The following is a 17,589-nucleotide window of genomic DNA, read 5'->3' on the forward strand; positions in this document are numbered from 1 at the left end:
CGGGGGGGTTTCTTGTGTAACGGTGTGGAAAGTATACACAGAATGGTGTGACCGAGGGAAAACCTCCCAGAGAAAGGGGATCCTGTGGGTGGAAACAACGCCTCACCAAAAGGGGTCACGGGAGGATGTCAGGAATCATTCTGATTACCAGCTACTGCACAGTCAAGCAAATTTCAGTTGAATACAGAGTCTGTGTGCCAACTAACATGTCCAAGTGCATCCATAGCATGGATGGGCTATAATGGCTATAAAGTCCCAGCATCATTGTGTCAAAGATGAGGTGAGATTCCAGGGGGGGCAAAAGAGCAAAGAATTGTATCACTGAGCAGCGGAAAAACATCTCCTGGTCAGATGGACCCAGATTTCTGTTGCACCACGCTGATGGGAGTCAGAATTTGGCACAAGCAGCATGAATCGATGACCCCTTCCTGTCAGCTGGTCAGAACATGTCAGCACCTCCATCTAATCTGCTGCAACTACAAGAAACTTCCTGTCCGCAGGGGCCAATATTCCTGCAGAATGAGTTCATCAAGTGAAATCTACGCCACGGCGAACTGCTGCGGTTCTGAAGACCAGAGGAGTCTAACGCGCTGCTAGATGAGGGGTCACCGGTTTTTGTTTGCGATGTCTAATATTACTTTGTGTCCTTTTTTAAAGGTACAGTACCCTTACTTATATTCTGCCTGATCTCCAGAAATGATCAGCTTTCCTCTAGATTTTGCGTGTTTTGGGACATTTTGCTCGCCGCGCTGTAACCTTCTTGGTGGTATAGCGGCCTGTTATCTGGTTACTGAAGGCCATTGTTAAGCGGCTCAAATAGGGCAGACTAGACATATATACAACATGGGATTCATGCTGTAATACGGATCTCCGTAGACTCGGGGATAGCTTATCTGGACTTTCAGGAATTGGCATCTTTGGCACAAGTTGTTGTTTTTTTTTTTTTTTCCATACAGTAATGGTTATCTTGAGTTAAAGGGGGTTTCCAGGGAAATACTATTGATGACCTATCCTCCTCAATAGTTGATTGGCTGGGCATCCTGGCTGATCTGCTGATCCATCGCCGGACTACAGAGTGGAAGCTGCTACTCCAACCCCAGAGTACTGGCTGCCACAGCTCCCATTGATTTTAATGAGAGCCGCAGCGGCGACTACACCGAGGTCTGAGCAGCAGCTTCCGTTCCATACCCCTGTGTGTTGTGGTGCTGACAGCAGGCGCCCGATCAGCCGATCAACTATGATGACCTATCCAGAAGACTGGTCATTAATTGGATTTCCTCAAGTTTTCAATGTGCTCAACTTTTGTCATGTGGGGCGTTCCTCCTACTGAAGGGGTTGCATGAAGAGCCCGTCTTGTGTTCTTGTACCAGCTAGATCTCCCACTCGGGACCCAACTCTGTCTCCAAATGTCCCTGGTGGACCTTCTGCAGTCCTGGTGTTACAGGAAGGTCATTCATGTCTATGGCCGCCCTGTAATGCTACATTTAGTCTGCGGTGGTTGCTGCAGAGGATATATCTGGCCGGCCAGATCTTTTCCTGGTAAAACCAGCTGATTGACGGAATTGCCGAGAGCAGGACCCGGGGTGATGAACAGTCCATGCAGCACTTTTGGGGAGGCTCAACCTCTTCAATTCATAATGGATAGGAGGTCACTGTGTCCAGGATGCTGCTACCGTCATCAGCTCTCATGCATCGGCACAACTTCGTCCCTGGACTGATTTCTCCTACAGTCCCATGAGGGATCTCTTCTTGTGCTGCAGATGTTGATGATTTTGTGATCCCTGCAGTTCCAAAGTCTGTTGGGGGGGGGGGGGGGGCGAGAGAATTTACATTTCTTCCTATTTCTGACTGTTTTGCTACAGAAAGTAGACAGCTCTGTACACTGCACAGTGGCCAAGGTTGGTACTACGGGCTGAGTTTTATTGAAGTGAATGGGACTCGGCCTGCAGTACCAACCCGGGCCACTGCGCAATGTACAGAGCTGTCTGCTTCCTACAACAAAATGGAACAAAGTGGGGTAAAATACGTACATAGTAAATCTGCAGTTGTATAGTTGATGCAAGCATTGCACGTTGCTTTGTTGTTGCATTGTAAGGCCCATACGTACGATATTTAACTTTTGCGCAGGCTCTTGTTGGAGAACCATTTATGAAGTGCGTTCACTTCTGTATTAACTACGGAATGGGCTATAAGGGAACTTGTAATGTGGATTTCACAGTCGTCTGCCACAGGATCTCCGAATCTGCGCAATCAAGTTGTATAATGGGAAATCAGCGGCGGCGAGCGGGCCGTTGTGCTGAGCCGGTGTAATGATCTGCGAGAGGTTTACCCCCGTGGAGACGAGCTTTTATCTGGTGGCTGTACAGCAGCCTTGTTGTTCTGTTGGAGATAACATTTAGCATAGCACATTAACCGCGCCAATGTCCCCACCGGCGAGTCCTCGTGTTTCACTTGGCGGATGTTTGGTTTATCTTTTCCCGTTTGGGGGGGGGGGGGGGGGGGTATTTTCCATGAGCGCCGTCGGCTCTGACACACAAAGACGCAGTGTTCTGTCTGCTCCCAATGTCTACTATAATTATAGAGGTCTACGGGCCGGGTTACTGCCGAAGGAAAGAAAGGGGGGTGCACCAAAAACAACCGGATAGGTGATAAAACTGATTGGTGGGGGTCTTGGCACCGATTTCCCCAAAGCGAGAGTCCTGTGTCCTCCTTTTCTCATCGCAGCACTTGCCCAAAGTGACGCCAGATTGAATGGAGGGGCGCTCGTGGCTGTGCGGCACGGCTCCATTCGTTTCATTGGGGCTGCCGGAAATGGCCAACTACAAGCGTGCAGCAGTCCTATAGGCCGTGCATGAGCAACCGCCGCTCCATTCAATCTCCTCCTTACTGCGGGAGTCCAGTAAAGAGAAGGGACATGGGACCCACACTTTTGGGATCGGCGGGGTTTTCAGGGGCGAGACCCCCGTCAGTCAGACTTTTATTGCCTATCATGGGGGTAGGTGAGAAGTTAGGTTTTTGGTACAACCCCTTTTAAGAGCATTGGAGGTATAATGTATTCTGTAACCTTCGGGGGCCAGGGGAGCGCCTCTTGCAGGAGCAGCACTTTTTTTTGTCTTTCTAATTCTGGACGGCCCTTTTTAGGGTTGTGTTGACAATGTAGATGTTTTCCACACGGAAATCCGCATCAAGACCGCAATGAAATCCACACTTGTCTCTTTAGTACAGATTGAGCCACGAATTTCATAAATGACATTTGTAGAGGTGTTTGTGACCGATTCAGCATCTGAATATCCGCGGCAGGACGGGTGTCCTCGTGGGTTCCTTTCCCGGACAGTGGCGGTTTGTGAGAACGCCATTGATGACTGCAGCATTTCAGTACACGTGTCACAAGCAAAATCCCGCAACAAGTCCGTGATCTACAGACTCGCCCTGAAGGGGTTTTCCAACATTTGGGTGAGGAGGGGAGAAAGTAACAAACCAGGTCGTTCTCACCAGTGAGATGTAACCAAGGTCCAACAGTCGCTTCTCAACTAGGATGCTGTTCATGGCAGAATCAGCGCTGAAGCCTGTGATTGGTTCAGAGTTCAGCAGCACAGTAAGCGGCACCGGAGCGCTGCAGTAACTTCTTGGTCTGGAACCGAATTACTTGGATTATAAACTTGTACTGATTGGCCACTTTACTAGATGGGGGTCTCTAATAGAGTGTTGGACCTCCTTCGGCCTTCAGAGCTGCAGCAGTTCGTCATGGAGTAGAATCTACTGGTTGAATAAATCCTTCTGTGGGAATATTGGCCCCTGCGGACAGGAAGTTTCTTGTAGTTGTTACAAGTAGAAATGGGAAGACTTGGGGAAAAGTTTTTTTTTCTTTTTTTTCTTTTCCCTGTTTTTTTTTTTTTTTCCTAAAGCCATTTGTTTCGCACTGAAACTGATCTACAGAAAACTTATCACGTGGTGATTTTTTTTTTTTTTGGTTGCACTCTGGGGTATGGGGCTGTAATAAAGGGGTCATTCGATGTATAAAGTTTGGCAATGTGTGGAGGGGGTGTGACACTTACTGCTAGGCTGATGGTCTGTACAGAACTCTGCAGGCTCTGGCTGTACATTAGAGTCCCGTCACACAACACTCCATCATACTCCGCGGTTTATGGCCCCGCGGGGGACGTTCATCAGTAGATCTCCAACATGTGACGAACGCCCCAAGTTATCGAGTCTCCGAGACCTTTCTTGTACTCGTCACTTCTGCGTGGGCTTCGGCAGTGACACCTGCCCCCCCACAATACTGCGCCACCATTCGCTCCCTCTTCCCTAGATTAAGGCTTAATGTGAGCACAGAGGGGCGCAGTCCTGTGGAGCGGAGCCTCGGCTTCCTGACGGGGACGTTAGATTGTAGCACAGAGATAAAAGCGACTGGAGAAAGTTTTATTGCATCATAAGAGGTTTTATCGCTTCCTCTTAGGCGGCTCGGCGCTGCACAGATGCCGGCGCCTCACCTGAGTGCTCATGCGTCTCCGCTGATGACGGCGCTCGGGCTGCTCGTTTACATCAAGTGACAAGAGACTCGTAAAAACCTACATTGGATTCTGGAAGCCTAGCAATGGATTTTTACCAAAGGGGCTCAAAATGTTAGCGCGCAATTCTTTCTTTTTTTTTTCTTTTTTTTCCCTGTGATTTAAAGAGACGGTCACCATGTTTTTTGCACTTCTGAGGGCGGCACAAGGTAGTGAGTCATACTAATCACTGATATGTCCACTGCGTGGATCTGTGCAGTAGTTTGGGAGGAACTTGCATTTTATGAATGGCACCAAATGCATGGAGGACTACAGGAAGTAGTCCTGGATATTCATGAATTGGCTACACCCACCTCGCCCTCCAGCTCTGACTGCTGTCTGGCAGCTCTCTATGTACAATAATCAGTAATTATGGGGTGGATGTGGCTAGCCTGCAGCTTAGAGCATATGACTACTTCTGTGTCTGGCTGCCACAAATATAAATGCAAGTTTCCTCCAAACTACTGCACAGATGAACACAGCAGTCATATCGCTGCAATTAATGTAACATGCACTACTTTTTGATACTCTAAGGGCTGAAAAAAATGACAAGATTCCCTTTAAATTACAGAAATGTAGACAAAGTTGCTCAAAATCTAGAATGAGTCAAGGGGTTGTCCAGTTGTAAACTATTTATGGCCTATGCTCAGGACAGGTCATCAATATAAATATTGATGAGTGTCTTTTGCCGCTATCCGCCGGACTGCTGCACTTGTTCACTGAACTGGTTTCTGCAAGAAGCAGACAGCTCCGTTCCTACCGCAGTGGCAAAGCTTGGTATTGCAGGCATTGAAATGAATGGGAACTTGGCCTGCAATACAAAGTCTGGTCAGTGCATTGGAAACGGAGTTGTCAGCTTCTTGTAGAAATCAACTCAATGCACAACTACAGTGGCCTGGCGTCTAGCTAATTGGTTGGGTCCTGGGTGACGACCCCATCAATCTTCTGTTGATGACCTGCCCTCAGAATAGGCCTTAAAGAGTTTTACAACTGGACAGCCCCGTCTTAAAGGGATTTTCAGGTTATATGTAAATACAACTTAAAGGGTTTCCAGCTGACTTTACCCCATTAATGTTCTTACACGACCAACTGAATCTGCTGATTCAGAGATGTCAACCTGGGAGCGCCTTTTATAGGGTGGTACAGCTGTCGCTGCAAAATGGGAGTGGCCTTTAAGGGGGCATAGCTTGAAAAGGGGTGTGGCCAATGTACCAGGAATAGTAAGGGGGCACAGGTGAGAGAGGTGGGCGGGGAAAAAGTAAAGGAAGGAAAAGAGACAGAGCGGGTATGTTCACACACAGCAGAAAAGTTGTGGACTTTCTGGAGTGTACAATTCTGCATCAAAAACCCTGCCAAAATTAGTCCACAGACCTTAAGGGGTAACACAGGATTCACTAATAGATGTCACAGCTCACCTCCGCCTCCTCCCTGCACACTGGACACTAAGACTAATAGTCTGACACTTCCTGTTCTGTAGAGAAAACTTCTTAGCAGTCATCTCACTATCATCACTGAGAGGTGACACATGTGTATATAGATGGCACAGGATCCAGCATTCACAATAGGTGATGTCACAGCTTACCTCCTCCCCCTCCATGCACAGGTCACAGAGCATGCCCACAACACTCTCCCATAGAAGTCATTGGGGCCACTCCTCTTCATTGTGTCTGTGGCCCATGAAGCTGGTGTAAAGCATTCTCTCTAAATGCTGATAACTGCTCTTCAGACAAGATGGCCGCCCCCAATGTCAAGTACAGACAACAGAATAAAAAATCTACAATTAGAAAAATGGAAAATGTTCTGCTATCTGATTTCAGTAAAACAAAATTATAGCTGAAACCTTCCCCCTTTAACTGTCATAGTGAAGACCAGTGATCATGCCTCATCAAATGGTTTCACGTGAAGCACTAAGGATTGAGTCTTAAAAATATGCATGAAATGCTGTTTTTTTGCTTTTTTTAAAAAAATTTGTGACTTTTTAAAGGGGTTTTACAGGACACTGATATTGAGGGTCTCTCCTTTAGAAAGGCCATAAATATCAGGCTAGTGAGGTTCCAAATCCTAGCACTCCTCACTGAAGGAATTGTGGGGCTCAAGAGAATGGTATGGCCTCTTCATTGTGTACCAGGCACATCTCTGTACACTTGTAGTGGCTGTGCCCGTTACTGCGTCTCATTTGCATTAAAGATGGTGGCTAGACCAGCCTGAAATGCCATAGCAGCCGCTCGCTCTGCCTCTTCCGCTCGCTCTGCCTCTTCCGCTTTTGTCCTCCTTTGGAGGCTCAGCAGAAAAAGTGGGAAGTGGGGCTCGCGGACCCTCCAGTGTTCACAGGTGGCCTACAGTTCAAGTCGTATGTGATGGAATTGCTTTTTGCTTGTTTTGTTTTTGCCCTTTTTTCCTTTTTGCTTTTCTCTTTTTAACCTGCTACTCCGTTGGCTCCTAATACTGAACTAGACCGCACTCCGTCCCTGAGTAAACCACATCAAGCAGTTCTGTGCCGGCCGGCTAGCTGTGGGAACCTCCGTGTGATATTAAGGACGCTGCCATCTGTGCCGCGTCTACTGAATAAATGTCACCTGATGGAGCGGAAAGACTAAACCCGCTTCTAACAGCTTACAACGCGAAATGCACAAACATAATGCCGGTTAGGTGAGCGGCCGACCGCCGCTGAGTCCAACTTGTTAAAGTGACATTTGTTGGGGTAAACCAGTGTTTCTGACTCCAGTCCTCGCGGACCCCCAACAAGTCATGTGTTCAGGATTTCCTCAGTGTTCCCCAACTCCAGTCCTCGGGGCCCCCAACAGGTCATGTGTTCAGGATTTCCTCAGTGTTCCCCCAACTCCAGTCCTCGCGGACCCCCAACAGGACATGTGTTCAGGATTTCCTCAGTGTTCCCCAACTCCAGTCCTCGGGGCCCCCAACAGGTCATGTGTTCAGGATTTCCTCAGTGTTCCCCAACTCCAGTCCTCGGGGCCCCCAACAGGTCATGTGTTCAGGATTTCCTCAGTGTTCCCCAACTCCAGTCCTCATGGAGCCCCAACAGGTCATGTGTTCAGGATTTGCTCAGTATTGCACAGGTGATGTAATTATTGCCGGTGCCTCAGACATTGCCACCGGCGTTCCTACTATATCTAACCTGTTGGCGGTCCCTGAGGACTGGAGTTGAGAAACACTGGTGTAAACAATGGGGTCTTCACCTTCCGAGCCCCCGCTTTGAGACCTCGGCTAGTTATATCTGCATTATGGGATGTTTTTATGCCCCCGTTGAGCCGCGAGTCTTGTTTTTAATTTTGTATTGACTTCTGCACAAAAGGCCTATTTTGTGAGACCAAAAGTAGAATCTGCTTACTGGTCCCCTGAAATGCGTGTGGATTTATATCCGTTTAGGCTACTAAGCAGTGAAAGATGCCGTATGGGGGACTTCCTGTCTTAAAGGGGTTGTACAGGATTAGTAAAACATGGCTGCAGGGCACTGGAGTAAATTGTGCCTAATTTAAGAGGTGTACACCTCTTAAAGGGGTTGTACCAAAATTCACACATCGCCCATCCCCCTGCTCACTGCCCACCATAGTGAGGAGGAGGTTAAGTGGAGCGCTGCCATGGCTGATTGCCTATCAAGCCACACCTGTCAGATCGTGGTATAGTGTAATACAATGGTATTGCATTATACTGCAGGAGTGATCAAACAATCGCAAGTATTTTGGGGATGAGATCTGGGCACAGTTGGCAGCCTGAGTTGTGTGCAAGATTGAATGGCCGTGAGATCCATCCCTGGCAGTTGCACCCCAGACATGTGCATACTCGGCACTGCCATTTCCCTTGGCAGGACTTATGGCACCCATGACCATGAGATGCGGTTGCTTAAACTCCACTTATGGAAACCATTCTATAGTTTGCATGCAGAATTGATCTCCGCAAAAGTTGAGTAACAACACAAATTTTTAGTCTTCGGAGGTGAAAAAAAAAGTTGGAAGCTGCAGCCTGTGAGAAACTTTTTACTAGAATGTAACTGGGATGGGTTGATGAGATCTGAGAGGAAGAAGGGAAAAGCAAACATGGTTGTTAGACTTTGCCCCTTCCCGACAGGCCATGTGGTGGGAGAGGGGTACATTTTTAAAAAGTTGCAATTATTTATTTTCCTCTTTGTCAGTAGGCTTTGTCCCAAAATTTGACCCTTCCGTGCCACGTTTGTCATGCTTTATAAAGAGAAAGGGACTTTCTAATAGGGAGGCGGCGGGAGCACAGCTGGGCGCGGATCGGCCGCATTTGTCCGCTTTCCACATGAGGGTAAACTAGGCCTCCAGATGTACATTTTAGCAATATGCTATGAGATGGAGATGCACATTCCTTGCCCGAAGCGAAAATCTCCACACGGGTGAGAAATTCCTACTTTTGTTTTCTCTCTGTCCTCCAATTTGCAGTCTACGTTTTGCTCTCACAGCTCATCGGTTTTAGTGACAAATCTGCTGGCCGCCCGTCTATTACAATGTGCAGCTACAGCATTTAAAGAGCATTTCTCGTTTAACATGGAGCAAATGCTGGAACCTATAAATCCCACAGTGGTGTGATGTCTATTCGGCTGGCAAATGCTGCATGTCCAAGTGTGATGACCACTAATGAGCTTGAGGAGGATGTTCCCATCTCTATGGTCTATGTAAGCTTTGCAGTACTTCTACTAATTATGATAGTCTGAAATGACATTAATGAACCAGGTAGATCAGGATGAACAGCAGTCAGAATAAGTCGAGTAGATAGTGATTTTGCTCAGAAGGTTATATACAGTCTTGTCATTCCAGGAACCAGTTCCAGTGGTGTAGTGCCTGGGCCATAAGGACTCAAGTTATCCCCCCTGAACACTGTTGACAAAAGTACTGCCCTCCCCACCAATCCTTTGTTGTCCTGTGAAGGGGATATGCAAATTGGATGTGTGAGCATGAGGTATAAAGGAGAGGATCACACTGGAGATCCCAGAACAGAGACCATCAGATGCCCCCAGGGGTAGAGCGGACAATGGGGTCTAGTGGTGGGATGTCATCTGAGCAAGCGATTGGTACAGGACATTGAAGGCCCAAAAGTGCTGCAGACTCCACCGTTGGCCATGTCATTCGGAAACGGAAACCGTCTGTGTGCGGTGCGGCCATGTTCGCAGAGACCTCGTAAATTGACAGAATGTGGACCACAAAGCCTGGTACAAGGTGTGAGGACATCACACACATCGTCTGCCCTTGCTTAGGTCTCACAGGCCATTGGAACACCAATGGCACTAGACCCATCTGTAGGGAACTACTTGTGAAGGGTTACCATGGACGAGTGGCTGCACACAAGCCCAACATCACAGCAGTGGCTGCACAGAGGTGCCTGCGATCGGGCTTGGACTGTAAATGAGTGGAAGCAAATGTTCCAATCGGATGGCGGCACTTGGGTGTGGTGGTTGCCTGGAGAGCGGTTTCTATGCGAGTGCATCGTCCCAACAGTGAGGTTGGGTGGAGGTTCTGTTATGTTGCAGGGTAGGGGGGGGTTCTGCTGGGAAAAAATAAAGTCATTGGTTATAGTGAAGCCCACCCTCAACACCAAAGGTAACAGAGACATTCTGAACAATGGCATCACCTGACCTGTGGTAATACTTCTGGTACAGCTCCGTGTCTCCACCAACATCACCAAGCTCCACTGAACGTCTAACTCGCATGAAATCCTGGACCATGGGTATATATATATGTATGTGTGGAGTTTCACAGTATCCGGAAAGCTGCCATTCCAACCTCACAAGTACAATAAATCAAAACAAATGGTTGGCACAGGAGCTGAGGCACATGGGAATGTCACCGAATGTAGATATGGAAGATGGTACGCAACTGGCAGTGCTTACAATTAGAGGGGACCAGGAGAGGTTTCCTACCAATCCTTTAACCCTCTCTAGAGCAAAGAGAGTGTGATCACCACAGAAGTATTAGAACTGATATATTTGAGGGTCTCAACGTGTTTCTGTTTTGATTTCTAATGGCAGAACTGGGTGAAGTATCTCTCTGAAGACTACCAAATGCAAAAATCCTAGATGTCCTCAAAAATATGGTTCTGGCCACATTATACACCTGCGCTAAGCTTTTCATTCTTTGGCTTTGTTGTAGGAGACGAACCAGGGGATAAAACAGAAGCGCCTGATCTGACCCATGCCAGACCCGAAGGGCACCAGTTGTATCCAATTGACTATAATGGGGTCCGTCCAGTTCTCAAGACCTTTTCCTGGAGGAAAAAGTACAGCATGCTGTACTAATTTGTCGGAGATTTTATGCCAGATCTGTGCTGGAGGCTCCGAACGCTGCCTCTCACGTAGATGTAAACCTGCGCTAATGCTATCCCTGTATCTTAGCTCAGTGGTATTTTTTTGTTTGCGCTGAAGGACCTGAGTAATTAGGCAGTGTAATGGTACTTTTACAAGGGGCCAGTGCAAACAGTTCATTTGTGAACTGCTTGTTTACTCTGAATGGAGGCGGACGGAAGCCCTCTTTGGCACACTACACCTCCATTCAGTGAGCCATGATCGCTTCTGTGCAAAATCACAGGAGTAGTAAACTTTGCTTAAGCACCCGACAGTCGTCACCACTCTAATTGGTTGGTTGGGATTTATTGCCTGACAAAGATGAGTTGAGCAGTGTCCATAGCTACGAGTCTCAAATGACAATAGCCAAATTCATGTTGGAACTGTGCTAATAACAGAAGGGGATCGTAGAGTTGGAAGGGACCTCCAGGGTCATCGGTCCGACCCCCTGCTCGGTGCAGGATTCACTAAATCATCCCAGACAAATGTCTGTCCAGCCTCTGAAGACTTTCACTGAATAACTGTTCCACTCATTGATCACCCTCACTGTCTAATATCTAATCTGTGTCTCCTCCCTTTCAGTTTCATCCCATTGCTTCTAGTCTTTCCTTGTGCAAATGAGAATAGGGCTGACCCCTCTGCACTGTGACAACCCTTCAGCTATTAAGTCTCCTCTCAGCCTTCTCTTCTGCAAGCTAAACATTCCCAGATCCTTTAACCGTTCCTCATAGGACATGATTTGGAGACCGCTCACCATCCTGGTAGCTCTTCTCTGAACTTGCTCCAGTTTGTCTATGTAGTTTTTTTTTTTTTTTTCTTTGTTTGTTTATTAAGTGGGGTGCCCAGAACTGGACACAATATTCCAGATGAGGTCTGACTAAGGAAACGTAGAGAGGGATAATGACCTCACATGACCTAGACTCTATGCTTCTCTTAATACATCCCGGAATTGTTTGCCCTTTTGGCTGCTGCATCACATTGTTGACTCATGTTCAGTCGATGATCTATTAGTATACCCAAGTCTTTTTCACATGTGCTGCTGCTTAGCCCAATTCCTCCCATTGTGTATGGGCTTTTTTTTTTTTTTTTTTCTTTCATTTTTTACTTGCCCAGATGTAGGACTTAGCATTTCGTCCTGTTAAAGATCATTGTTAGTCGCTGCCCACTGTTAGAGCTCTTTTGAATCCTCTCTCTTTTCTGTAGCGTTGGCTAACCCTCCTTGCTTTGTGTCGGCACATTTGACCATTTTCCCCTTTTAATTCCCTAATCTAGACCACTTATAAAAATGTCGATCCATTGGATCCTTCCTAACCTTTCCATTAAAAATCTTCCTTTCTCAAATCCAACCTTTAAAGTTTGAGTCCTCAGGTTTCCCCCCACCCTCCTCTTGTTATCCAAAATTCAAGGATCGCATGATCGCTGCCTCCGAAGGTCCCAGCCACCCATACTTTCTCCACCATTTCCTTGCTGTTGGTAAGAATTAGATAGCAGATCCCCTTGTTTTCTTTGCTTGAGATTCCCAACAAACGTCTGGAATCTGCCTTTTTTTTTTTTTTTTGCTATGCCATACTTTTTTGAGAGCTTAGCCATCTGATGCTGAAAGAGTTCATCCATCTCTTCTGCTTGTCCAGGTGGCCTATAGTGAATGCCTACAATGGTGTCCTTTTTTGAATTCTTACCCAAACAGTTTCTACAGAACTCCCATGCTCTGAAGCTTGAATCTCTGTGGAGATGAATACTTTCCTAACATACAACGCAATACGTTGCTCCCCCCCCCCCCCCCCCCCCTCTGTTTCTTTTATAAAAAAATGTTGTATCCTTCAACTTTTGTATTCCAATCATGTGTATCATTCCACCAAGTTTCCGTGATGTCTAGGACATCATATTTCTCTTCCTGTGTTAGGAGCTCCAGTTCTCCTTTGTCCCCCATGCTTTGGGCATTTGTGTAGAAACATTTTAGTTTGTGATCGTTGTCTCTTGCTCCTCTACTTTCCTTTCTGAACTTTTTTTTCCCCTAGTTCTTTTCCCTCAATTGTATTCTTCAGCTGTATATTTTTACCTGGCCTTTCACTTCCCTTCCCATATTGTTCTAGTTTAAAGCTCTCCTGATGAGTGCAGCAAGGTGCCCACCAAATATATGCTTTTCTGTCTTTGTAAGGTGCAGTCCGTCATATAGGTAAATCACTCCATAGTCTAGGAATCCAGATCATTGCTGATGGCACCATCAATGTCGCCAGCTGTTCACCTCTAGAATCCTGTTCTATCTCCATATTCCACGGCCAGCCATTGGGAGGATGGATGAGAAGACCACCTGTGCTCTTAGGTCCTTCACTTTCCTGCTTAGGTCTTCAAAGTGTCTGCAGATGGTTGCAAGGCCCTCTTTCAGTGTAATTTGACCCTCTTTGTAGTAGTCTGTAAAATCGGTTACCCCATTCCATTCCTCATCTTAGACTGTCGATGTTGTGATACTTTAAATAAAATGTTAGATTAAAAAAATCTATTTTTGCAGTCCCTCCCCCTCAGGGACTCAAACCCCTGATCAAGCTTAATTTGCTCCATATAACATTTCAGTACGTTATAATGCCTATCAGTGTTACCCTATTAAGCCCTAATGGGGCAACGGGGGGCCTATCGACATCCTGCCTGAACCCCTTCCCTATAACTTAGATGCCATGGTCAACATTGACCACAGCATCTAGGAGGTTACATGGCCAGGAATGCATGGAACTCTAATCCCATCCATTGCTGCTGAGTATCGGCCGTGGCATAAAGGGAATGTCTCAAGAGAAGCCGCAGATGGGCAGGCATTACGGTTGCCTGGGAAATGTATTTAATGCATGGACAGAACGAATCTGCCAGAGCGGCTGTATTCTGGCTCTGAGTCCCAAGAGGGAGCCCCCCTGTGACATCTATATATACTAACAAGAGGAATGTGGACAGTGGTTGTCATTATGAACCACCCCTTTTTAGTTGTTCGGGCTTTCTCTAAAGCAGCAGAAGCAACAGAAGTATTCGCCTGCTGCCACTTTAAGATGGGACAATGCTGAGCGTCCTATTAGGATGATGAGTTTAGTACACAGCCGCGTTCACTCGTACTGACCTAATTTTCACTCTCTTCCTCCCCGTCAGATGTTTCATGTCCATAGTCCCTGTCAAGAATTTCAGCTCCTTTGCAAAATCTGCTAATAAGCATGAAATTAAAACATCCTCAATCCTATCTCGGCTCCACAGTCCTACCTGCTTTCGGAACGAGCCAGTTGCTCAGGGAAAAAGTCTTTCAAGATGTTCAAATATTCTCACGTTAAGTCCCAAAACTCAAGCTTTTCATTTGCAGGCGGGCGATCGGCGGCCAGAAGTCTCAATGTTGTTTTTATAAGAACATTTTACCTCTAATCTTCGGGAAGAATGAGGCTTGGAAGTTAAGCTTCAAAAGTTTAGTCGCTTTATGGAAATGTGTAACGTCAAACGTGTCATGTCCTCCGTAAGAGCTTCAATGATACGTCCCTGCACATCGCCGTATATCAAAGGAGGAACCGTACATCTTCTATAGAATATAAGACTTCAAAATGATCACTACGGACAAGAACGGTGATGAGACCCAAGTAATCTTAATATAAAGTTTACTCATTGTCTTGTGTAACCCCCTCCCAATCACCGCAGCTCTGATCCGGGAAGAAGTGGCCATGTGGTGGTCACTGTGCACAAGACCACTTAGCCCGTCATAGGCTTCTGTACATGACCACTGGAGCTTCTACCGAGAGTGGCAGGGACTTGATTGGTGGCCATTGAATAAAGTGGGGACTGCTTATATCTTCATTTTACACCATTCCCTGACCCATTTTTAATTTGGAGTGATAGGGGTTGCAGCCCCCCCCCCCCCCTTTTTTTTTTTTAAATTTTTAAAAAGGTTTCTCTAGAGATGAGTGAGCATACTCGCTAAGGCAAACTACTTGAGCCTTATTCGAGTACCTGCCTGCTCGTCTCTAAAGATTCGGCTGTCGGCGCCGGTGACAGGTGAGTTGCGGCGGTGAGCGGGTGGAAGAGAGGGAGAGAGAGGGATCTCCCCTCCGTTCCTCGCCGCTCCCCTGCCGGCAGCCGAATCTTTAGAGGCGAGCTGGCAGGTACTCGAATAAGGCACTACTCGCTCGAGTAGTTTGCCTTAGCGAGTATGCTCGCTCATCTCTAGTTGTCTCGACAAAAAAAAAAAAACATTTTTAGTATGAAAGCCAAGGCAAACCTTTTTTAAGCAAAGTTGCAATCCACTTAATTTCCAGCCGTTGCAGGGGATGTGTTGTAGTACAGAACAGTCGTCCATGTAACTCATGGAGGGACATTGTCCGTCAGAGGAAGAGCTGCTGCATGATAGCGGGTGAAAACTGCGGCTCATAAAGGACGCTCTACATAGGAAATCCCACGTTATAATGTAATTGGAGAGCGGATTGTATCCTTATCAGGACTGAAGGTAGAGCCCCACCGACCTTGTATTTCAGGTTTAGTCTCTTCAAGTTCAGTAGAATTATGTTAATTACGACACTGAATACCTGCATAACATGACACCTATTGCAGAGGTGTGACTGTACCTGCCGAGACGAGACTCTACCTGCTCCTTTATGTTTTAGATACTTCCACAATGCAATAAAGGCGTTAGCAGCCTTACGGACTGGATTTCACGCCTGCACTGGGTATCCTGCTTTCCGGCTCTGTTCGGCGAGCAGGAAAGGGGGAATTCCCACGGCCAAAGGATCTACGATTCACGATATGGGATGTCACAGCTCTCCTCCTTCCCCGTCCCTGCTTAGGTGACAAAGCATGCCCACAACACACTCCAATATAAGTTAATGGGTCCTCTCCTATCAGTTGTCATGGACCTGTGAGATTGCTGTGAAGCATATCATCTAATTAACTGCAGTTCTGACAAGATGGCCACCCACCGCCCCTTCATAGTCATGTACAAACTATAGAATGAAATAGATCTACATTTAGAAAATTGATAAAGGATCCCCAAATTCCCATCCTCCTGATCATCAGACCCCAGCAATCAGCTTATTATTCTCTAGGATAGGGAAAACCCAAAGGGGTTGCCCTGCAACTTAAAATTGCTTCACAACCCCTCTGTCCTCCCTGGTTGCTGCTGACCATCACGTGATATGTGACTTACTGGCTATAGTAGGTCAGTGATTGGCAGTCACATGTCACATGTTCTAGTCACCAGGAAGGGCCGAGTGGTTGTGAAGTTGCAGGACAACCCCTGTCTCCATAGGAACGGTGCTCTGTTACATTTGTATCTCTAAGAAACATTGTTTTATGCATAAATAACCATTTTTTATTTTTGTGTCTTTTTAGGCATAGCAAAGTCCGATCTTCTCCACACCAGATCCCTACGAGGTCACAAGGACTGTTTTGAGAAATACCACCAGATTGCAAACCAAGACTGTTCCCGCTCCAAGCTTACCAAGAGCCCCTACGAGGAAGTCAAAACCATTCTCGGCAAAAAAATAAACTGGATTGTCCAATATGCACAAAATAAAGACTTATATTCCGATTCGGAGTGTTCCAAACCCGCACAACACAAGCCTTACCGATTCAGACACCTGACCGACAGGAGTCTGATTCCCCAGAATGACTCACAGGTTCCCAGGTACTCTGAAAAGTGGTTGGACGCTGGAGCTGGCGGTCTATCCGCATGTGGAAAGGGGATTCTAGAAAGAAGCAGGCGAGAGTTCAACATCGGCATGCTACAGAATGGCAACTCCACATTCTGCCATAGTCAGTTGTGGCCAAATCCCAGCAAAGAACAAAAGCCTGATGACCACTCCAACCAGCCGTCTGGACCTCATGGTCGGAGAAGACACCAGCATTACAACAAAGAAGATTGTAAGTGTTCATCATTTCCTATTTTCATCGTAATAGGGGGCAGTAATGTACATGGTGGGGCTTTACTTGATTTTATACAGCAGTCTAAGTAAAGACTGATCTGGACTGAAGAGCGCCAAACTAAGTCCCAAACAGTCACATTAAGTTTGGGGAAAGTCTCATGAAAATGTCACACTTTTGTTGATTTTATAAATTTGTTTCATATGAAGTTATTCGGCGCAGAACTTAGTTGACTGTTGTCTAGTTGTAAACTATAGGATAGGTCATCAATGGTAGCTCTGTGGAGGTCCACCATCTGGGACCCCCACCGATCAGCTGTTGTCTGGGCCAGTGCACTCATGCACTGGGCTGATTTCTGCAAGAGGCAGACTGCTCCGTTTACACTGCAGTAGCAAGGCTTGATATTCCCAAAGTTCCCATTCCCTTCAATGCCTGCAATACCAAACCTGGCCACTGCAGTTGGAACATGGATGTGTGCTTCCTGCGGAAATCAGCTCCGCGTGCGAACACCCCAGCCTGGAGAACCACTTACTGGTAAGGGTGCCAATTTACTATTGATGACCTGTCCTGGGTATAGACCATCAATAGTTTTCAACTGGAGAACCCTTTTTAAGTGCATTTTTAACCATTTAATGACACAAATAATTTAAGCCTTAAATGGGTTCTCCAGGGAAATACTATTGATAACCTATCCTCAGGATTAGTTCATCAATAGTTGATTGGCTGGGGTCTGTCGCTCGGGACCCCGACCAATCAGTTGAGCGGGTGCATGCTGTCAGCGCCACAAATACAGAGATCGGAGCTGAAGCCTCCGCGCTGACCTCCGAGGAGTGGCCGGCGCTTGTAACTGCA

The 17,589-nt window shown here is 46.8% G+C and overlaps 1 protein-coding gene across 2 annotated transcripts in view; it reads left to right on the forward strand.

Moving 5' to 3' along the window:
• Positions 1 to 17,589, forward strand: part of C4H21orf91 (chromosome 4 C21orf91 homolog) — a 37,624-nt gene that overhangs the window by 11,375 nt on the left and 8,660 nt on the right. For both annotated transcript variants that reach the window (XM_066599103.1, XM_066599104.1), the window contains exon 3: positions 16,207 to 16,737. In XM_066599103.1, coding sequence (XP_066455200.1) covers positions 16,207 to 16,737 — 531 coding nt within the window. The remainder of the gene's footprint in view (positions 1 to 16,206; positions 16,738 to 17,589) is intronic.

The sequence above is a fragment of the Eleutherodactylus coqui genome, chromosome 4 (genome assembly GCF_035609145.1).
Source record: "Eleutherodactylus coqui strain aEleCoq1 chromosome 4, aEleCoq1.hap1, whole genome shotgun sequence".
NCBI classification, from domain to species: domain Eukaryota; kingdom Metazoa; phylum Chordata; class Amphibia; order Anura; family Eleutherodactylidae; genus Eleutherodactylus; species Eleutherodactylus coqui.